Here is a 23,702-nt window from a genome sequence, read left to right as displayed (position 1 = left end):
GGATAGACATGGGACAAACAGGAGTCTGGGGATGCTATGCCTTGTGATTTGCACAATATATAAAGTATTGGCTATTTAAGCGTGTTTAAGCATGTTGCATGTTAAGTATAGCCTGCCTCCAGTTATGAGTGTCTTTAAGTTTCCAGGGTAGGAAATGCGTGAGTACGACATGAACAAGTAAGTAAAGGTTGTACGGGAAATATTTATGCATGTCCTTAGTTCCCATGGTTATAATGACGAGAAGGTGATTGACAAAACAGATTCCACAGGGCAATACCGGAATAAAAACAAATACTTGTTGATTAGTCACACTATTGGCATTTATGGTGCCGAAACTAATTAAATCACGGATCAATTCGTGTTACCACAGCAACAGCCTTGCCTGCCGGTATTTGGGAGACCCGCCCACCTCAATAAAGACCTAACCCTCTCTCCTCCAATCCAGACAAAAGACGGCGGCAGATCCGCGGCGGCGCGCACTGAGCCAGAGCATCTGGAGCACCTTCAAGGGGAGCACGGCGGGACTCATTCGAAAACGCAGGAACGCACAGCAGGCACGCCGACAGGACGGACACGCCCTCCAAATCCACCTGAAAACCTCCGAGCCGGCTAATTGACCTTGGTAAAGGACACAGGCAGGGAAAGTGAGCCCACATTTATCCGTAAAGGCAGAACAGCGCGTTCCCATGATGTCATACCTGTGGATTCTGCTATTAGGGAGCCTGCTGGCCTCACACGCCAAAGCGCAAGGTAATGATTTAGGTTCAATTAGTTAATGTATTCGGGCTCTAATTTTGTGCAAATGTTGCTCCTTCTTTCTTTTCCTATCTATCTATCTATCTATCTGTCTATCTGTCTTCTGTCTGTTTGCATGCTTCATTAATCTCATTTCGTCTATAATCAATCCCTGCATTCTGCTTGGTTTAATTAATGTCTAATTGGATGACCAAACAGATTTTCATCTTCTGTCTGTTCAGCTGGGCAATCATCAGTGAGGAAAGATGTCCCACCCTTTCTAAAATGTGTCCAGATCTTTCTCTTAGAGATTTCAAATCTGAGGGGTGTGGTGGACCCAAGTAACCGTCTCCCCATTTTCCTGTTTCTTACTGCTCATTTCTCTGTGCTTAGCTGACTACTTCCTCCTCATGTCCTGTTTTTTTTTTTTTTTTTTTGCTTTTGTTCCAGGTGTCTTTTATTTGTCTTTTTTTGTTTGTCTCCCCTCTTCCTTCCCCTTCAGCTGGTTTGTAAGCTCCCCCTTTTTTGCCTGCAGTGCATGCAATGATTTCAGATTGCTCAAATGCGCAATAAAATTCACATGGAGAGAAGGGGAATGGTTGAGGAAAAACACATAAACTGAGGGAAAAGCAAGGGGAGGTGTTGGAAGAAGATGAAGGATAAATGCTTGAGCTGATTGAGAGGGAAAATAGAGAGAGACGCAATGAAGGAGAAGTAAGAACCACGCTATCATTATGCAAACAAATTCAGTTGAATGTTTGGTGTTTGGAGGTGAGGTGGTAATCTCACTCTACCGGTTAAGTTTTTTGATACTAGACAAACCGCCAGGGAGAAAGCACCTTTACATGTACTGTCTCTCCCACACACGCACACGCCCACACACACAATTGTTTTTTTCTTCTCCCTCTGTAAACTGCTTTGAGATAGTGTAAGCTCACTGTGAACTCAGTGGACTTTGAGGCACTGGGACCCTGAAAGTCTCCCCAGGCATGTTTCACTGACCATGCACGTGTGCAAGAGAAATCAGTTTATCAGTTTACAAGATGAAGTGTGGGGTCAGTTGCGCATGTGGACATCATTTACGGTGTGTGTTAAGCTATAGAAGGGAGGAATAGGGAGTGTTCGGTAACCAGATCCAGCTCCAGCTCCAGCTGTAGACAACACCCAACACACACAACTAGTTTCAGCGCCTTCCATTCCCCCCAGGCCCTCAGTGTTTCTATGTCTGTGTGTGTAACTAAGAGAGGGTGGGGTGCACTGCAACTTTTATGTACAGAACATGTGCGAGTATGAGAGAGCTCCATGCATTTTGTGTGTGAATAAGCTAACCATTAAACATTTGTGTCTGAAAGGGAAATGAAAAGGGTGTGAGGTGTGCCAGGTGTGGGTTTATATGTGTGTGTTGTGAGTGCGCCAACTTGTCTGTGTTTACACCTTCAACTGCCAACGCATAAATCACCCCTTTGTGGGTTAAGTGCTCACAAACATGCACACACATATTCTCTCCCTTATGGGTGCATTAAGGTGCTATGATTGGAGTAAACAGAACACTGTTCACAAAACACACAATAAAAGGTTTACCTGAGAGAACAATGGTTTGAAGAAGCTCTCACATCATCGGACACATGTGCACAAAATGCTGTGCAGTTAGGACTCAATGTGTGAGATCATTCACCTCCACTCAGGCGATCTCACACAATCATTGCAGAAACCAGAAGAGTCAAAAGATAAAATTCCTTTCATTGCTCCAATAGTTCTGTTGGCACATAGCCTAGCTAATGGTGCTAAATGATGGGTTCCCAAGCTTTGTATAACTAGCACCACCTCAGTAAATACCAGGCCTGCCAGAATCGGCCATCTTGTCAGAAGTTTTATAACGATCACAAACAGTTTGGACTGCTAAGTTCATTATGTTAGCTTCAAATAAAAAAAGAAAGGCAAAAAGTCAATGGATTATAACAAAAATGTAATTATAAGTTGTAATTAAAAGTGAAATTTTTCACCAATATAAAAATTTATGATAACTTTTTTTGGAATCCTGATGATTTGTATCTTGTATATCACACAGAATTATAAAACGTAATTCAGTGACCAGTAAAATTGGTCAGTTAGCTTTGATGTTATTCCTTCAAACAAAGTTCTGACCTCACCAATAAGAAGAACACAGCACATGTGGCACATGTTCTCGGTTTACTGTCATTCACTATTTTCAGTAAATTTCTTTGTATTTACCTTGAAAATAATTATTACCCAAACTGAGTTCTACATCAACCCCAAGCTCAAAATCTTATGTGGCGGCTTTGTATATAAAACTACATATAAGAGAAATGTAATTAAATCGGGTTTGATGTCACTGATTTTGTATAATATGCAACTCCACTCTTTAAACTTTTGCCCCATTTTAATCCTTAAAGGTTCCAAATCTCCTGAACGTGTCTAATATTTTGTAAACAATGCAAGCAGCAACATGGAAATTTAGCAGCAACAGAAATCTTTGAAATATTCATTCAAACTGATACAATGCCATCATGTGACCATTAGATGTGCCTAAGTTTTCATTTAGTATTTTACACCATACTGATTTTCATGTAAACATTCCTAATGTCCAGACATTTCCTGCTAAATTTCACCTACTTCCAAGCTGCATATAGAAAATCTGAGCCATTGAGGACTACAGCAATCCTGTTTCCTTGAGGAAGATCATTGTGAGGAGGATGACCTTGATGAAGACCAAGGTGAAACCCTTTGGTTGGTCAATAAAGTTGTTTTATCAATATTACAGATGCTGCTAGAGTCCTTTTCCTTGATGAATTACTGTCCAGATTTTATTCATGTTAGGTAAATCTGTGACACCCTGTAACAGATTGTCTTCACAAACTGCATTCCTCACCTGTTCAGTTTTGAAATAGTTACCAACCATGTTAAACCCTGACAAAAAAAAGTAAAAAGGAATGAATGGCACTTACTGTCAAACTTTTAATAGTAGCCTGCATTGTTATGCAGTTGTCAGTACAGCTGACTTGCAGCAAAAATTCTGGGTTTGAATCCCAGCTGGAGCTGTTGAGTGTGCATGTGTGTATATATGGGATCTTTTCAGGTACTGTTTCCTTTATTTTTAAAGTACATTAGATTAATTGAACACTTTAAATTTAAGTCATAGTATGTAACCCAATGTCTTCTTTTCTTTTTGTAGCCAAAAGGACAGCAAGGGATGTTAATTAACAAGATGTTGTACTATCTAATAATTCCACCCATTGTCTCAAATTAGAGCTTTCTGGGAGTAGTTGTCTCTGTCAAATGTTTCAAAAAACGTGCAAGAAAGACGGATATGTGTTTATTTGAACAAAGCATTAGCCAGTTGTAAAGAACTCACAGTGTACTTGACCGTGTGTGAGGATCACATGGTCAAATACACTATCAGTATGTACGAATCACATGGTTTCAGTTAGGAGTTATTCCCTCAGGGACCTTTTTGCCGTTCGCAGTTACATACAATAGCATGCAGTCATGTTGGAGACTAAGATGACTCACCAGCCTCAGGGGGAAGTTGTGGCAATGAAAAAGAGAGAGTTAGGACTTTGTGAGTAAGAAAGAGAATGAAGAAAGCGGGGTAAGAGATTCTAAGAAGAAGCAGAAGAAAAAGGAGGGAGAGGAAGTTTAACTGCTGGGGTAATAGAAAACAGGGCACTCTTTATTAAAAGTGTGAGTAGATGTCAACATGAGCTTCCTTTGTGTGCAAATGGGATTGTTTGTTCTATTACTGGAGGGAACAGACAAGAGGAAGCCTGAACAATTTATATTCATGCACGAGTTGTATTGGTAAGGGTGGCTGAATGAGGTAGTGGTAAACTGATAAGTGAGAACAGAATGTTCAGTGGAGCAACAGAAAAAGTTTACATCCAGGAGTAGCTTCCCTCTCTGTGCATGTACAGGCTTACACTTACTAAAGAGTTAGAGCAGTTACATGAAATCCATCTAACCTCCCACTCATATGCATGCAAGCTCTAACCTGTGCGATAAAGACGGGACTCATTTCCACATGTACTGTTTGAGAAATTAGAAACAAGGGTTATCACTACTGGATAAAGATTAAGTAAAATTTTTTGTATAATGTATAGGTTGTGTTTTCAGTGGTTTATCACTAGCCTTTGAAATACAGAGGCTCATCAAATTCAACCACGTACGCCGCAATTCATCTTTGATTAAGACAGCGATTTCCAAAGAAATAATGAGGAAACTGAAGCAACCACAGTGCCACACCCATACACACATGTGCATACAGTGTGATTCATTAGGGGCAGTGATTAATGTTTAGCTTGGATACAGAGCTGATAGCGTGGCTTTAAGCTCACAAAGTAAAAAGGAGGCATTAGAAACTCTTCTATAAATGAGTGTAATGAATGTATGCAAATTTGTTTATAGCTTGTATATACTTGTATGTACTTGTTAAATAAGCTGAATTTCTACGAATTTTGAGTTGTTCCCACCGAATCCATGCTAGAATGACAAGAGCCAGGGTGTCATCAGTGCATCTCGCCTCCAGATGATTTACGGTGTGATAGAAATACTTCAGATATTGTTCATGCTGGTCACCCTCAAGGCTTCACTGACTCTTATGCAATCTGACTTGGCAGGTGTAGCAATCTTTTGAAAATTAACTTAGCAACGAACGCAGTAAATACAGGAAGAGAAGATTTTTATATCACCCTAAAGAAAGGTTTTAGGGTATAGAGCTCCTATTTTCTTTTGTCTTTTCCTTCTATCATAGTGTTTCCTATGTATAGTTTAGCTTGGAGAATAACATTACTGCCTGACTCTGTAGTTGTGAAATACATGATATTGTGACGATAAGACAAGATTATAGCTGTATATTGTATAGCTGTATAAAATGAAACATCAAAAATGTAGCCCTATTATTTTTAACAGTCCACACCAATGGAGTCAATACTCTAAGGGCCAGAAATCTCTTTGAAATCATTACATTCAGTGTGTAAAGGTTGTAGGCCAACTTTGTATGCAGCAGAATTTGATTTATTGTCCCTTTTCCTGTTAAAACTACCTCTAACAGTGTTTCAGTACGGATTTGGTGAAATTTGTGGTGAACCAGATCCTTTGTGAGTTTCTCCAAATCCAGTTAGCTTAGTCCAACTCTGTTTCTTCAAATGCAAGCTGACAATGGAATGACTGAGAGGAAAGAATAAACACAGCAAAACAAACATATGCCACAATTGTTGTATTTGTTTTGAAGCTGAGACCTAGTTCTTAGGTGGTCCAAATGTCCTTCTATTTTGTGGTTTTAAAAGTAGCATGACATTTCCAGAAATGTAAATCCATCTTCTCTCTATGAAATTTGAATCTGTTTAAGTATTTTAGAACTTGAAGTCATCAGATGATGTCCAGATTCAATGAAAAGACAAAGAAATACCCTCTAGTTTAGCTGCAATAGAAAGCAATTTAGCTCACCCTACCATAGGTGTTGTTAGAGGCTAACAATTAGTCAGTCATGGTTTTCTCTCAGGGCTTACAAATTGTTTACATTTTGTCTGCTAGTCTATTATTTATATTTAGTTTTGTTCAGAAATAACTACAGTGTAGATAACGTCAGCATGGTGGGGTTAGAGTTGTGATGTGACTGTATACAGAGTACAGCAACCACCTAAGAACTGCTTCCTTTATTATTACAAAAGGAAAAGAGAGCATTAAACATAAATACAAAAGCATGTCAAGTTTTAAGCATCTTCATCTCAATGACTCAGAATAGACGGTCATACTTATTAAGACTTGCTTGTTAGCAGCAACTGGTGCTGCTTTGACTTGAAAATTTGTGGAAATTTAGCATAAATATCATTAGTAATCACTTCAATTATTGTGAAGTGGAAAAGTACTGCTGGGGTGATTCAGCATCAGGTTACATGTGAAATCAGCTGAGTAAAGACAAATAAAAACTAAACAGTGTTTGTTGCTTTAGCTACTCACAGGGGAATGTCACAAATCTGACTCCAGCACGCACACAGTCACACAACAAAGAAGAAGGGTTCTCATTAGTGCAAAGCTGCAACAGCTGTCCTGAGGTTGAGACTTTCGTTTAGTGCTGCCTGGGGTCATATGTGATCGAAGTGCCTGTCATCCACTTCAGAGCTGAGTGTTAACATTGTGGATCAGTCAGGACAGGGTGTGGCCCTGGATCTGCATGCATTCTCACAGACCTTGAGGAATTGTGCCAGTTTCCACAGTCATCACCATGAAGTTTTATTAGCACTGCTTTAAACTGAACACAAGTTTTCTCATTCAGTAACAATAGAGTACACTAAATATTGATCAATGTTGGAAATCTTTTCAGGGATTTACCCACTGAAAGAATCCAGAGGCAATCCAAGCTTTTTGAGACTTGGGTGGCCAGATCTCTCTATTTTTCACCCGTTTTTCTTTTAAAGCAGAAGACTTGGACCTGAAGCTCAAACATGTGTCAGTATATAATGTAAAAGTCTAATGTTATTCTGTTGCTTTTATTTTTCACATGACTTCATCCAGATGAGGGAGACGTAACTGTTGCTCCAGAGATGGAAGAAACGGCAACAGAACCAGCAGATCCAGGGGTTGATGGAGAAGCTGATGGCGCAGCAGAGACAGTGAGGAAAACAAAATGCTTCCTTTCAGTTGGATTTGCTTGTTTCTAATGTGTACAAGATGTCACCTTAAAATCACAGACTAAAAATTTATCCATTTGATAACTAAGTGAAAATTTGAAAGCTGAGAGTGAGAGGTGATAACATAAGCAGAAGCTAATTTTTTGCTAAGTTTTGTAGAATTAATGATGTGCCAATTGATTTTTCATTAGTCTTTGTGTCTCACTGTAAAGGTTAGCACACCGTTATTCTGCCTTATAACTGCAAGCACTCTCAAGCTTCAATTGTGTTAAATACAGGAAGCACCAGAAACAGAAGGTGAAATAGACACAGCAGCTGACCTTCAACCAACGGCTGACCCTGACCCAGCAGCTGACCCTGAGCCAACGCCAGAACCTGACCCAGCAGCTGACCCTGACCCAGCAGCTGACCCTGAGCCCACGCCAGAACCTGACCCAGCAGCTGACCCTGACCCAGCAGCTGACCCTGAGCCCACGCCAGAACCTGACCCAGCAGCTGACCCTGAACCAACGGCAGAGCCTGAACTAGCAGCTGACCCTGAACCAACGGCAGAGCCTGAACTAGCAGCTGACCCTGAACCAACGGCAGAGCCTGAACTAGCAGCTGACCCCGAGCCAACGGCAGGTCCAGAACCAGAAGCTGACCCTGAGCCAACGGCAGTTCCAGAACCTGAGAATGAGAATTTGGGAGGAGAGTTAGAGACATCTACAGCACCGTCTGCAGGTGTGACGACCCCAGCAGCACCTACAGAAGATGGCTCAGGAGCAGTTACCCTTGCTGCTGGTGCAGAACCTGCACCTTCCACAGTGGCTGCTGAAATTGAACCATCTGTCACACCACAAGGTAATTTAGAAAATAATAATTTATTTGTGCTTATTTTAGATTAATCTTGTCAATTTAATATTTACCTATACTCTCAAAGTCCACTTAAGTGTGTTAATAAAATGAAAACATTTCTCAAAGATTTCAGTCAATGTTAAGATAATAGCATCACACAGTTGCTGCAGATTTACCTGCTGTGCCCCCACAAAGCTCTATTGGACTGAGATCTGGTCACAGTTGAAGAGTAGAGCAAACTCAGTCAGTGTGATGGTCCGAAACCCTGTAAAAATACAAATGTAGGCTAAGGTGTTTAAATGATGCTCAAGTCGTAACTAGGGACACACAGTGTGGAGCTAAATATTCCCCCAAACTCTATACCACCACCAACAACAACATGAATTGTAAAGACAAGACAGAATGGATTCTGTGCTTAGGTGACAGAAGTGGCATCTGGTGTGATGTTCTTCTGCTTCCTCTAAATATGCTTTGAGGTTTGATTAGCTGAAAAATGTTATTCTACATACCTTTTTTAAATAGATGTCTAAATGCTTTGAGTTGAGTTGCTGCCATTTTATTGACTGATTCTCTATTTGCATATAAAAGCAATTGAACTGGGGTATCTGTTCAACTGGTGTATGTTACATTACATTAATATTACTACACTAATCCTTTCTGAATATTATCACTGTAAAATATTTGTAAAAATCTAATTTCTTGAAGCAGAGCCATGGTGATAATGAACTTTTGTGAAGCTAATATTATTTTTATGATATAATTCTTTACTGCGAGTCTGCAGTGACAATCATTTTCTGTACACTGTAATAATGTAGAATTAGGAAAGCTATTTCATGTCCTGCGTCTCTGTTTATTTGCAGTTAACTCAGATGCTGACGTGGAAGTGCCTGAACAAACAACTCCTGTACCTGAGGTTGCTGGCACAACTGCTGCACCCTATAAAGTCAGTGCTTGTTTATGTGAAGACTTTAAAAACCATATAGTAAACGTTTGCTTTGACACATCTTGTTTCTGCTGGTTAATGTGTGTTATGTTTTGTTTTTAATAGCCTGAAGTAGATGAGGAGACCGCACAGAAAGCAACCCTTATTCCGCCGATAAATGAAATAAGTAAGAACTTATGTGATTACAATGTTTTGAAACAGAAAACTAATTAAGATACATTTAAATCCTGCTTGCAATAACTGTTGCAAAAGCATTCATGCCCAATGAGCGTTTTCACTTTTTATAATGCTACAACCATAAATGGCAGAGTGATCATTGGGATTATATGTGACACAACGCTGTGCATGATTATTAAGTGAAAGATAAAGGATGCAAAGTTTTCAGCATCTTTCACAAATCATATAAATATGAAAGGTGTGATTCTCATTTGTGTTTAGGGCTGCTGTGTAGATAACCAGAATGCATAATGCTCCTACCACCATGTTTTACCATTGCAGTATTAGTTTCCACTATACAGGGTTTTAAAAGCTGGCAAAACTCTGGCGTCATCTGACTGACGGCCGTCTTTTTCTAATGTTTCCTCTATGGTTTATGACAAACTACAAACAAGATGCTTTATAAATTTCTATTAACAATGGATTTCTTCAAGCCTCTCTTCTTTCAAAGGGACACACCGTCCTGTGTCACCTGTCCTTACCATCTCGACTGGTTGACAGGTTAGGTAGATGGCATGCTTTGGTAGGCTTGCAGTTATGCAACATTTTTCTCACAATCTTATAATGGATTAAATAGTTCTTTATGGGATGTTTAAACCTTGGAATTTATAACTTCACCCTCATTTAAGCATATTTGTATTTGGATGTATTTAGACATATAGAAGGACACATTTTTGGGATTTAATCTGTTAAAGGAATTAAACAACAATACATGTTTTTCCTTTCACTTTACTCCGATGTGCTACTTTGTGTTTATGCTTCTTGCATAAAATCCAACTAAAAGATTAATGGTTGTGGCTGAAATGTGCCAAAGATGTGAAAATGGTATATGACAGGCTATATGACGAGCTCTTTGTATCATGCAAGTATATTCTGACAACAAACAAATGATCAGGCAGGATCAGCTCAATGCTATTTTTTTATTCATTTAGAAAGAGAGCAGACCCTTTTAAAAGACACAGAGACATTGGTGATTTAATTAAAAATCCATTTAAGACAAATTTTATACAGCAAACCATGCAGTCTTTAGAAAACAACCACATTTGTAGTGGAAAATTGGCTTCCCTCATGGAGTGTGCACAATGGAATGCTAATGGAGTAAAAATCTTAATGTTTGCACCATCAATCTGGTTTTCAACTTCGGTATATTGACTCTTGTTTGACTTTTATCTAGCAAAAAATGACAAGGTGCAGAAAGATCTGAACACAGATGATTCTGAGATCTTCATTTGTGTTCTCTTGATGCTGTGAAAGTGTCCAGACTTGTTTATACAGCTGCCGTCTCTCATTTTATGACGGTTGAACAGGAAAAGAACCTATTCAGTAAATGTGCCATATAATCACACAAAATAAAAACAACACACCCCTCATCTTAGTCCGCCTTGAGAAGTTGCACACTTAAATTGTGCAGTGATATTCACGTGTTATTCTTTTTGGAAAAAACAGCATAATACCTCAAAAAACACTATTTGAGCATTTCATGGAAGTGGATAAAACAGGCAAACAAAAAAAGAAACAACATTAAAACATTCCTAAAATCAATGTTATTTGTTTAGGACAGCAGGCAACTTTGATCTCTATAGAATAATGTCTCCATAATGCCTATTTGAGCCATTTCATGCTGCTATATCCTGTACATATGGCTTTTCAAATTTCACTTTGTTTCACACATATATCACCAATTTAGCCACAACTGAGGTCAGTGGAAAAGAGGTCTGTTGTTTCCCACAGCAATTTTCTTCTGGCAAAATGTTGCAGTTTCCATTGCTTACTTTTTCCATGTCTTGTAAGACACTCACCTTTCCAGATAATTGTCAGTCAGCATCCTGTTTGATGCAGACTGTTTGCTGCTGTTTGGTCCGTGTGTGACAAAACATTGGCAGATCTTGTTGTGAATCTGTGAATCTGGGAGGGAGGAAGGAGTTCCCTGGTAATTGTTAGGCTCACATTAGAAATTCCACAGCAAATTAAACAAGTCGGTTAAGTTCCAGTGTATACTGCTGTTGAGGATCTTTTTTAAAAAAAATTTTTTAATTGAAGTAGTGCCTGTATGCTTCTTGTAGATACAAGCAAAGGTATGCCCATCTCTGTAAGATACATTTGCTTGTATTACAAACTTAATTTAAGCTTAATTTAAATTAAATTGAAAAGTATTTTTTTATCCCCAAGGGAAAGTGACACAACAACCAACAAGAAATGTGATTAATGAATAAAATATGTTAGTTGTGTTTGCCACTATAAAATTTTCTCTTGAACAATTTTTGAGTGAAAATAGAAAAATAAATCATAATAAATATTTCCTTCCATCAAATTTTTTGTTCCAGCTATGTATGTTTTTAATATGTTAGGTTTCATTTCCTTGCAGTAATTTGTTCCATTTATACTTTGATACATATGTAGCTATACACCTATACTTTGATATTTACATAGGTTGATTAATTAATCTATAAAGTACTATCCAAATATTGTTTTTCATGTCATTTATGAATGATCTCACACAGAAAAATTATTTTAGTAATCTTTTGCTGTTTATTTTTAATTTTTAATTTACCTGATTTCTTTTGTCTTTTCCTACAGTGGTAAAGGGGGAAGGCCGAAAAATTTATAAGCAAGGTAAATTTTGTTTAACTTTGTTCATTCTGATTTGGTTTCTATTCTATTTTAACAGTCCTTTTGATATTAGTAACTCGATGTGGATATATTTGTGGAGGTTGGCCCTTTAAAGCCTCACCAAAGCTGGGAGAAATAATTGGATAGTCTCAAAGAACCGATTTTTTTTTTTTTTTTTTTGCTTGGTGTGTTTAAAGTGGAAGAGTAACTATTTTATGTTGGGATTTTAGAAGGAGTACGGTAAGTCCTAAACTTAAATTAATTTGAGTTCCAATGTTTGATTCACTTTGTGTGTAACAACAAAGCCCTTGCACATTTATCACAAAATTTTTAAAGACATGTCAGATCTTTGTTTTGTTCTCTTTTGGTTGTTTTAAAAGAGCTCATGTTTTTTTGTTAAATTGTTGTGTATAGAGTTATTGCATCTCACTAATTTCTGAAAAATTATAAGGAAAAGATGTGCTGTTTTGCTTATATATACAATTCCCGGGGATTGCATTTAAGGTGGGAATTTGACTCACACACTTTTGCCTCCTACATTTGGGTGTTGCCATTTGGTTTTTGAAGACACCTCCCGAATGATTTACACTGACTTTACAGCTGAGGGACCGCTCTTTACTTTCTACATTTCACTGTGGCGTTATTCTCTGTTTTTTTTCAAACTGAAGTGTTGATTTACGAAAGGCACAAGACCATGGCGGTCTAATTCTGTTGTCAAGAAAACACTTTATTACATGTATCAATCATATAAAAGTTAAAACTGTTAAGCAATAAAAAGGCTTTATCAACAGCGTGTTAAAGCCTCAATCATAGTTCTCCCTGCTCATCCGTATCAGTTATGTTGGTTGAGCCACACCCATATCCATGAATTAGAACACCCATGGGATTTCCCCTAAGATAGAGTTAAGTAAACCATTGTTCGTGACAAATTGTATCCTTTTATACTGGTTCACAGGATCACCGTTCACACCCTTTCTGCTGAAGTTTCAGACTGTAGAAATGAGTTTTCCAGGGGTTCCAAACTCAGATGTTCTCCAATTTATATTATCTTATTATATGATTCAACAAGAAAACATTGAAATTAAAATGTGTTATTTTAGAGATAGTGATCTCCATATTTTGATAATCACTTACATGAAATTTGCTTCACTTGCAGTTTCTAGGTATTTATTTAATTTCAAACATTGCGTTCAACTTAGAAATGTATATCAGATAACCCACCTAGTCAAGGAAAGATATGGACCACAATAAAAATACTTTAGTTAGCCCAAATGATCCTTAGATCACTGTTTTCATCAGGTGTATCGAACTGCTAACTAAAAGTAATTCCATTACATTACTCAGTTGTAGCTAAAATAGTTATTGAAACCATTAAAAAAATAAAACGATGGTAAAGACATATTATCTTGGTTAGTTTTTATCTTGGTAGAATCTTATCTTATGACTACGATCGTTTAAATTGGTTTCCATGTTGTGATAAGGCTTAGTGATGCAATTTTTTTTTTTATCAGAGAGGCTTAGCTACACAAGCAAATACAAGATACTGTGAATGATATCCACTTGGTTCTTACAGACAAGCATGCTCCCATAATTATACTATTTTTATAGAGTGCAAAAAAGAGAACTTCAAAGATAGATTATAGTGATCTCTCACCAAGATATCAGTGCAATGTTTGTCCAGAGACATTAATTATCCACACTGAAAAACAACAGAACTCTGCTCTCTATGTTTCATAAAAATAAATGTCATCATTGTGATTCTTCTTCTGACATATTCATTATGTGCTGTGTGTTTGGCAACCCGTTCTAACAAAAATTGAAATTTTACCTGGTGCAGTCGCAAAACATTCTGGGCTTCACATAAAGAGTCAAACTGAAAGCACTCCACTTCATTGACAGGGCTCATAATAAGATCAGATTTATTTAAATTTCCCTTACCTGGATGTTGCTTTGAAAGACAGACTTTCCTTTACTAAGAAATATTTTTTACATCTTTGTATTGCAATAGCGTGTGCGTTGCGATCTTGTTACAGTGGAATAAATAATGGAATAAAAAGTTAATAAAGTCACATTAAAAATGATGCCAATACCATGATACAGTCACTTACAGCAGTGGTGGGCCGTGAATTTAGTACCTGGTCCTTCAGAGGGACTTTGCTGATTTAATCCACCATTATCACTCTACAAGTATAAATAAACTCAATATAACAAGATCTGGTCTTACAGAGGTTTGTTCAGCCGTGTCATCAACATCAGTATTGAGTGAAAGGATGTCAAGCTTCCTGCTCTAAATGCATTATTCAGACCAGGTTTTTAAATACATCCTGAGTGACCACATGTGTGACCCTGAGTAACTGTGCTGCTTCCAAATAAACACACAAAGACAGCTAAGACGTCATTATGGAGATTTTCTTCCGATGTGATTTTTATATGATCAGGATGTTTATGAGGGGCATGCAGAAAGATGGAGGAATGAGATGGTGCTATATAATTTACACAGCAGTGTTTATCTAAGGCTTTTCCTTGACGGTTCGATATATCCTGCTATATATACAGGATATCTCGTTTTTAGTTCCCTAACCTAACATCTTGCAGCCATGATGTAATGCTGGAAAATTTTAGTCCTCATTCAAATATTTTTTTTCTTCTTTTCCAAAGATATTTACGTTGTAGCCTAGTCAAACTGGAAGTCATTTAAGTTAAATGAGTAAGTTCAGAAATCCAAAGAGACCGTGTAACCACAGTGTTTGGCTGAAATGTGGCCAACATGAAAATAGTCAGGGTCTACCTTCATACTTTTGCAAGTCTCTAAGCCCGAGATGCATTTAAAATGCTTTTAGAACACAGATGTTTAAATTTTCTGAATTCTGCTCATCATGACATGTCTCTAATTTGAATAAGTTGAATCACTTGCCACACTTGGCAGTTTGACTACAGTGCATTAAGTAGAGATTTTCTCAGCATTTACTCCTTACTGCCCACATGAAAGCAAACTCTCTCTAATCTCTACAGTCATGGATTTTGTTGTGAAAGAGTTCTTTAGCAGCTTTGTCAAGTTGAAGCAGGCTGGCAGTCGCCATGATGCAACAGACACATTCGGACAAGCAGAGCAGATGGTGATAACGGACTTGTTGGTACACAGATCACTTAGATCAAAGATTGCCAAAAGGAGTTTGCATCTGATATCTCTGTGATGATATTAACACATGTGTAAGTGTTCTCAAGTGACACTAGATTTAACCTTTTTGTAGACATGATTGTGCATATTGTAATCTGTTTGAGGATGTTTTAGCATAGTTCTTCTCAGTTTTGCAATTTAGCGCCACAATGTTGTATATGTGTAATGATTAACTTAGTTGACGGCTATTATATCTTCCATGTCAAAAGTATTGCTTTAAAGATCTGTTCCCTAAACAGTTAAGGCAGAAATGTAAGTGCTTAATTCTCCTAAAGTATAATCTGCCACAAAGAGATTAAACTTCATCCTTCTTGTTTTTTTCTCTCTTACATATACTGCCAAGCCACTTTACTAATGCTTTTTTCCCCCTGCTTTTTCAAATTACATATTCTCCTGTCTTTTTTTTTCTTTTTAGGTCCAGCAGAGGTTGGTGCCAGTAAAGAGGGTAAGTTTGTTTGTTTTTTTCTGTTCATCATCAAAATATTTATGACTTCAAAAATTTTATTGTATTGCACCAGGTCCTGCTCATATTCTTTAAATCAGAAGAAAAAACAGTGGGGCTTATGTAGATCTGAAACTTGGTGAAACAGGATATTACTAGCATACCTTTTACAAGACAAACAAAATCCATGCAAAGTTTTGTAGTTTGTGTCTGATGATACATCTTAGCAGTAACCTTTGTTCGGGAACACAATGCCATAATCTTTTAAAGAATTAAAACCTTGAATATTGAAAGTGTAGTACAAAAATGAAATCATAATGAGTCTTGTAGTTTTTTCCAATACATTGTTTTATAGGTCTTCACTTGAACTCAGACTCAATCTGGAGACTTTGCTTTTCTACTCTTTTATTGTGTGGCCACTGTGTTATGCCTTAATGCCCAAGTTTAGACTTTGTCGATTTTGTCTTTGTTTTTTGGGGTTAAGGGCAATGGTAACAAAAATGACTACAGCATAAACTAAAACGTAAGATGAGAAGATTTGAAAGGATCTTTGTACACTGCCTTATGTTATGTCTATAACTCAAATAAATCAAAGATGATGCAAATTAAGTGATAGTGCAAAATCTATGTTATTTTCAAATGTATGTTAAGTGCTAATTTTGTTTATTTTGCTTCCAGATCCAGAAGAGTCCAAACCTAAAAGTGAGTTATCTCTCTTCTGTGTTCTGGTTACACTACATTCTCCCACCCTCTCAGGCCCTTCCCCAAACATACCTGCAGCATAGGATTTGTCCTGCTTATTTGTATTATGTGTTGGCCTAAGCTGGTTTGTGCTTCCCTCATCACATTTTCAAAACCTCCTCTTTAAACTGTGAAGATTAAGTGTTTGCATCATTGTAAAAAAATGACTAGACGCAACAGTCGCAGAAGTGGAACAAATTTTAAGGAGTGCTATAGTTATTTCTTCTTGTTGTTATTACTTCATTTTCTGAAAGACTAACAGTGGATTAAACTCAAAGCATAGATTTGCTGCTGTCTTCTTTTCAAAATTATTTCCTTTCACTGTGTTTCTTTACCCTTGGTGTTCTGCTCTTTCTCACATGCATGTTCATTCATGTCTGACATTCACTTCCTTCTACTGACTCACTACAGGCTCCTGTTTCATCCCCCCCTAATTATGTTGACTCATTCTCTTTTTTCAACATTTATTGAAGTTCCCTGACTCACTCCTCTCACCCGTTTTTCTCACCTTTTCCTGTTAGTGCAGTTTACAGTTTATTCAGGTGTGCATATGTGGTTGACTCCACTTTTATATCCCATCAATCACCTTCCTCTTCAGTCCTCATGTCACGTGTCGGGTCATCTCAGTGTATCTTGCCATTATTACTCTCTGTTGAATGAAAAGCAACCCTTAGTACAAAAAAGCCCTTGTTTTCATATTTGAAATACATCGACGTGAAAAACTGTGTGGTATGCCAAGCAGCAATGCAGATACATTCCATTCATATGATGTGGTAAATTGATGTTATATGCATTAAGTTATGTTAATAACTGACTGAAAACAGGTAATTTAAGCAAAGTTGTTGCTGAGTAAATTATTGGGTACAGCGGTTCTAAGCAGACAATCATCTTTACTTATTTGAGCCATTTATATTATTTGGAACAGTGGTTTTACATAGCTATATGCTTGCACTAAGGGCAAAAAAACTATCCAGGCTGGTTTTATTTACATGTGTGAGAAGATTCTCTGAATGCTTTTAAAGAGTATCATTCTTAATTCCAAATGAATGTGACCATGTTATTGCCATTTAAAGTGTTCTCATCTTATTCTATTATTATTTCTTTAATAATTTGTTTTATTTTGTTTCTGTGTGCAGGCTCTAAAAATTTAGCAGCAATCCTGTCTGGAATCATTGTGTCTGCGGTGGGAGCAGTCAGTGGGTACTTTGCCTATCAGAAGAGGAATTTGTGTTTCAAAAAAAGTCAGGGTAGGTTTAACAAACATGTTTCTTTTTTAATACTGCAACTACAGAAATTCCAGCTGTTTATAATTTCTACTACCAAATAGAATGAATTAAGCATTCCTAAAACCAGACATTTTGAGATATTTGATGTGCATGTCAAAGTGATATGAGTTTTATTTTCCTTCCTCTTTACAATTTTTCAGTCCTTTGTGTTGCTAACTCACATAAAATTCCAATAAGATACATTTAAGTTGGTGGTTTTTACATGACAAATGTAAAAACACTAATTGGTTAAAAGTATTTTTGCAAGAAATTGCACATTTACAGTAGTACCAGTTAGTGGTAGGATGCCACAGTCGATTGAGCGTCTTTGAGATAGATCAGAACTGACCAACTGTCTTAAATTGATCTCCTTCAAGCTCTTTTCTGGTCGAGAAGAAAGTGTTGTCTCACGGTTTGTCTTTTAAACAAAAAAGCTGACCTTTCGAAGGTCAGCTGTCTGCAAAGACAGCAGACTCAGCTTCACGTCTCAGTGAGTGTTGGCAATTACAATTAGCTGACATACATCCTGCGTCCCAGTATTGCCTCTTCAGCAAAGTTTAAATTTACAGTCAACACAAACTGTTCTGCTTTAGCAACATGTACTAAGAGGCAGATTTAGACTGTGTTTGGTATTGGTTGAATGTTTAGTTTAATTGCCTGTTAGTGTTAGTGGTTTTTAAAGTAATCACATTTATAAATGTTACCCTGGAAAGTCCCCACAAAAACCTTACTCTGTGGAGATTAATACATTATTGGTATTCAGTTTTTTTATTTTTTTATTTTTTTTTTTTATAAATTTGTAATCCTTACAATTATGAACAGAAAAGACAAAAGAGTGAAGTTAATTAGAAGTTCTGCATAATTCAACCCAATCCTTCCATAAAATGCCTGCAGATAAAATCCAGTAGAGTTTTATAATTTACTGTTTAATGAATACTAATACTATTTTACTTGTCATATTCTCCTGTGTGCACTGTGGTACAGTGGGTGTAGCAGTCATCTTGCAATCTTAAAGTTGTGGGTTTGATTCCAGTTTCCTCCTTTCGCACGTCCCTTGGGCGAGGCACATAACCTCAAATTGTTTGCCAATCTGCATATCGGTGAATGAATGTGTTTGTGATTGTGACTCTAAAGCCCTTTAAAAGATTGAAATTACAAGGGACAGGTTATACACATTTTGCCCAATTAACAACAGGGGCATCCAATTCCAGTCCTTGAGAGTTACCACACTCCAACTTTTAGATGCATTCATTTCCCACACACCTGGATCAAATGAATGGCACATTTTCAGCTCAGCAGAGCTGAATTACTGCTGGTGAGGGAAGTCAGCCTTTTGACTCTGGCGTGTTGGAGCAGAAATGCATTCACAAGGTGGTAGCATCGAGGACTGGATTTGAACACTCATGATTCACAACTTTTTTTAATGGGCAGGAAAGTGATTAGTAAGCAACATGAAGTTTTATGATGCAGCATTTCATTTTCTTTTACTTGTTTGTTTTCTTTTAACTGACTTTATCACTCTTTTTCAATTAGAACCAGATCTCGAGGGTGGAGCAGACAAAGCAGCTGCAGCAGAGGCTAAATCGGAACCCCACGGTATGACTGAAACACTGATTAACACTCACCAAATATAAGTAAATACAAACATTCAGAACATTCAAACATTCAATTGTTTTATTTTATGCAGAACAAAACACCCTGCTAGAAAACTCCAATCAACAACCATCTGACTAGCCTGGGCCAACTTCATACAAGCAGAGGCAATCTCACTGTTAGGCTCTGCCCCGAAGAGCTAAATTACTGTGAGGCCCCAGAGCAGGCCTGTGTGTTTCTGATTGTGTATGTGTGTGTTGGTCTGCGTGGGTGTGTGGGCGTGTAGGCGTGTGTGTGTGTGTGTATGTCTTCATTCTTGTGTGGGGCAATGGAGTTAGATAAAGATCTAGTGGTTTCTGGTCATTCCAACAAGGGAATTTATTAAAATGATCAATCAAAATCCAACTTTGGTTTTTTTGTCAAGTTGCCATCAAAGAGATTAAATCTCATATTAACTGTAACCATAAAATATCCCAACTCTGCGACATTTTTCTTTTATTTGAGGTGGCTACTACATTGCTCTGGTAATTTAATATAGTTCAAAACCAGTAACGGAGAGTGATATTGTATGTATTGAACTACATTTTTGCATTTATTGAGCCAAACATATGATAATGAAAGTATACAAATGTCCTAAAGAAAGAAAACAATATATATAACATAAGTTATCTCTTGTAAAAGTGTAGAATAAGAGGACAAGAAGTGGCATGAATTACTATCACTGTACTTTGTGAATTTTGACATAGGAGAAGTGTTAGAGGATTTTAGTCCTAGTTTTAGGGGAATGATTTAGGTTATCATGTGCTTGGAATGCCAACGGCATCACTGTAGTACTGTGTTTTTTTTAGTTTGTCCTGTTTTGTTTTGTTTCTCTCTGGTGAAGGGACTCAGACTTGAATCTTGTTCAGTGACGGTTTCTCCGTCAGCTGAATAGATTAGTCGTTGACATTTCTTATTGACCTTTGAAATAGACAATAATCAGACACAGACAGTTCATACCCTTTGATTTTTTTTGTCACATAACAACCACAATCTTCAATGTATTTTGTCGAGATTTTATGTGACAGACTTGGTCAAAGCAAAGCAGAGTTGTGAAAGGGAAGCACATATAGAGCCAGATCTTTTGCTAATTTTTTTCTTCCAACATAGTTAAAACCCTCAGATTCAATGGAGGACATCCATTTTTGAGTCTTCACTAGATTAACGTCTAGGCCATTCTATAATCTGTAATCTGTAAAAAATATAGTTATTTGAATTTTGGTCAAAATGTTCAGCTGTCTTCTGATCTGACCAGAACAGCATGTTTGCTGTCCTCTGCATGACATCTCGTGAACTTTTAAATTACGGTAAGTCAAAACTCTTCTATGGATGATGGATCGAATACTTAGAGAGAAGTTTAGAGCTTTGGCTATTGTTTTGTTTTTAATCTAAACCTGCTATTAACGTCTCTATAAATTTTATTATTGTGTTAAAGTACATACAGTAGAGTTTTAAGGGAACTTCCGAAATTCATTAGTTTTCTGGATTGTATTTTATGGAATGAGATTAAATGCAAGTCACACTATTTGTATTTCTTTGGGGACGATAAAATATTGGTTGTTATGTGACAAAATATGAAAAGGCTCAAGAAGTATTATGACACAGTAATCATTACTGTTTGGTTTTTTTTCCAATATTTTAAATTCACCTAAGTTTAATCCAAAAGACAAAGGAACATCTAACAATTAAAAAGTAAAAAAAAACAAAAAAACTTAATGTAATTATGTATATGCATTTTTTTGTTAGTTTTGTTTATTTTTTCTGTAGTATGTGTAGTTGAGATGCAGTAATTTCTTTGTTATAGTGCCTTTCACTGTCACAGCCTGGCTTGATAAATCTAAAGGCACACAGAGAAGACTTATGGACTAGTAATATCAAAACACGCGAATCACACGAAACAATAAAAGGAATGTGCTGCATGCTGCTCAAAATTTAAACAAAATGAATTTGAAGGTATGGTACACACAGGGTGATAACAGCAACTAACAGCATGCTTAAAGCAGGCCAGCTTTGTTTTTTCAACAAACAATTTTACCAGCTTGATCTGATTTTATGTGCAAAGCTCTCCTCAGTGTGTGTCTCTTCTTTGAAACAAGCCAGTTAGTGCTGCCAGTGTTTTTGTATCATTCATACACGGACAACATTCACCTGTGACCTTTATATGAATTTCTACCATCTTAGCAGTGGTGCCTCTGAGCCGACACTGATGGTTTTTTGAGTCAACTAGAATCCTGAGGTATTTTGTGAAAATGCCTCAGAAGATGCTGCGCTACTGCCTTTTTTTTCTGTCTCCTGCCACTGTAGCACAAAGTAACTTCTGAATGTCTTTTCTTTTGCCTTGAAGTTTTATACTTTCTGTACTTCTTTTAAACAAAGTAATGTGGTTATACTGGTTGTATAGTGTCGGAGTTCCTGAGATGTTAGCTGTAAAACACTACGTAGCTGCAATACAGGACAGAGACTGTTGCTAACAGCCTAGCCTTGAGCTGTGAAATAGTCTGTGATGTCACATTAATTGGTTTTATGAACTGTGGGCTGAACACAAGTTTGATGCTCTGCTAACTGCCATCTTATTCTGTAACCACTGATAGACAGTAGACAGTTTTATCTTGAGATGTTAAAGCAAGCAAATAATATGTCTGGCGTAGAGTAAAAATGCACAAACTTCTCATTGTATAACAGTACAAGCTTTCTTAGATAGCCATTGATGCCTTCAAAACAGATTATCTTCCTTTAAGTGCAGCGCTCTCCCCCTTCTGTGCACATTCCACAGGGTGCTTTAAGATTCAGCAAAAGCATTCTGATGTCCTGCAGTGTAAATTCAAACTCATTTAATACACAAGAGAATTCCTCAGTGCTAATCTGCTTTACACTTTATTCCTAAATGTCCCAAAAAGACACAATGTATCAGACTGCAGCATCCAAACCAGAATGTAAACCTTTGGGTCCTGAAGTGCACTTTCCAGATCAATCAAAAGGGCATCAAACATGACGCTAACCAGTGCTGCCTTATCATTTATATCATCTTGAATATTTCTGAGAGGGAAACAAAAGAACAGTGTCAACATCAACAGAAAGATGAGCAGAGATTTTGATGTTTTGTTTTGTAAGAACATTCTCAATTGGAGAAGCACTTTCCTATTCTGTATACACATTGACTTATTAAATGCATTTAGACAAGTGTAAAGCTTTTCCTGTTAATTTAATATTCCATGTTGATATTTCGTGTATGAACTGTCTTCTTCAATGTCATTCAAGCACTTGTGCTCGACTGGAGTTGTGTAAATAATGTTTGACAAGTCGATTAAATGCTTTTCGTGGGAGCTTCTGGTTGGTTTGTGTGTTTTGTCTATTTTTTATGTTTTCCTCCCCAACAGAATACCAGGAAAGATAAATGATAAGAAAAAAAAAGATCAAGTGATGTTTGGCTATTTTACACATCAGTGGGAGAATCTTGATGATGGTCCATTTCTTTTGAATGAACTTGTCCTCTCACTGCACATCTGACTTTCACGAGCAACAGGCACGAGACGATGATAAAGCCCTTTGAATCACCTCTAGACTTTTGACCTGTTGCACCGATAAAGGAGTAATCCATACCTGTCCATAAAAAGTCATTTGAGTTAATCTCTCCACTTAAAATTTGTCCCTGAAAAAAGGTTAAAGATAAAGGAGTTACAAATTATGAAGAACCTGATTTGCATCCCATATATGTTAGAAAATTAACTTGAAGACATTTTGTTAAGCTGTCAGAAAAATAAGCAAAACAAACCCAAAAAAAGCAGTCACTAGTTGAATATACAGTATATGGGTTCTGTAATGGGCATAAGAAAGTACTCCTTTCCTTTCTAGGATTTTATAGTTACATCACTATTGTTTTTATTTTTGTTAAGTAATTTTAATAACTTTTCAACTGCATATTTTATTTACTCAGGTTATCCATGTCTGATATAAAATTGCTTTTGGTGATCTAAAATATTTAAATGTGTCAAAAGTGAGAAAAAGCTAAATCTGATAATATCAAGGCATTATATTGCAAAAATCCAGTTTGTCACTGTGAACTCACACCACTATATGCACCTTTTCGTAATAACTGAACCTGATATATCTGTCAGGTTCAGAAAAGTTATGCAGAACTGGAAAGCTCTATCCGAGACTCTGCAGACTCTAAACATGGTTAAACAAGCTAATTTTAAGCACAAGATTATTTTACTATGAGTTGATAAGGACAAACCCTTGAACTGTCTGTCAATTGTTGGCTGTCCCTTAACTTAATTGTTATTTTATTTTTATAGGTCTCAGCTGAACTTTTGCTTAATGTTTATTAGAAAATTATAGCATGACAATGTGGACCTTCTTTTGAACACACATTACACACTTCTTGGAAGCCTGTCATAATGTTGCTAAGGCATGCACCCCAAGGACAATAATGGTAAAAATTGATCCGTGCATACAA

General features: G+C 37.0%; 1 protein-coding gene across 1 annotated transcript; it reads left to right on the top strand.

Annotated features, from left to right (window-relative positions):
- The first annotated feature begins 437 nt into the window (after positions 1 to 437).
- LOC116723655 (cell surface glycoprotein 1) lies at positions 438 to 22,569 on the top strand. The gene is made up of 11 exons (XM_032568719.1): positions 438 to 750; positions 7,267 to 7,364; positions 7,661 to 8,225; positions 9,080 to 9,162; positions 9,268 to 9,328; positions 11,956 to 11,991; positions 15,582 to 15,611; positions 16,287 to 16,310; positions 17,486 to 17,596; positions 19,148 to 19,210; positions 19,302 to 22,569. The coding sequence occupies exons 1-11, from the start codon at positions 687 to 689 to the stop codon at positions 19,346 to 19,348; spliced, it is 1,182 nt and encodes a 393-aa protein (XP_032424610.1). The 5' UTR covers positions 438 to 686; the 3' UTR covers positions 19,349 to 22,569.
- Positions 22,570 to 23,702: the final 1,133 nt, after the last annotated feature.

This window comes from Xiphophorus hellerii, chromosome 7, assembly GCF_003331165.1.
Source record: "Xiphophorus hellerii strain 12219 chromosome 7, Xiphophorus_hellerii-4.1, whole genome shotgun sequence".
NCBI classification, from domain to species: domain Eukaryota; kingdom Metazoa; phylum Chordata; class Actinopteri; order Cyprinodontiformes; family Poeciliidae; genus Xiphophorus; species Xiphophorus hellerii.
This window is presented reverse-complemented; position numbering and strand designations above follow the sequence as displayed.

What these genes read in the sequence shown, in the direction of transcription:
- LOC116723655 (XM_032568719.1), top strand. Translation starts at nt 687, where the DNA reads ATGATGTCATACCTGTGGATTCTGCTATTAGGGAGCCTGCTGGCCTCA. An exon ending in CAACTGCTGCACCCTATAAA is followed by an intron (nt 9,163 to 9,267) that starts GTCAGTGCTTGT and finishes TGTTTTTAATAG; the next exon opens with CCTGAAGTAGATGAGGAGAC. An exon ending in GGCTAAATCGGAACCCCACG is followed by an intron (nt 19,211 to 19,301) that starts GTATGACTGAAA and finishes TATTTTATGCAG; the next exon opens with AACAAAACACCCTGCTAGAA.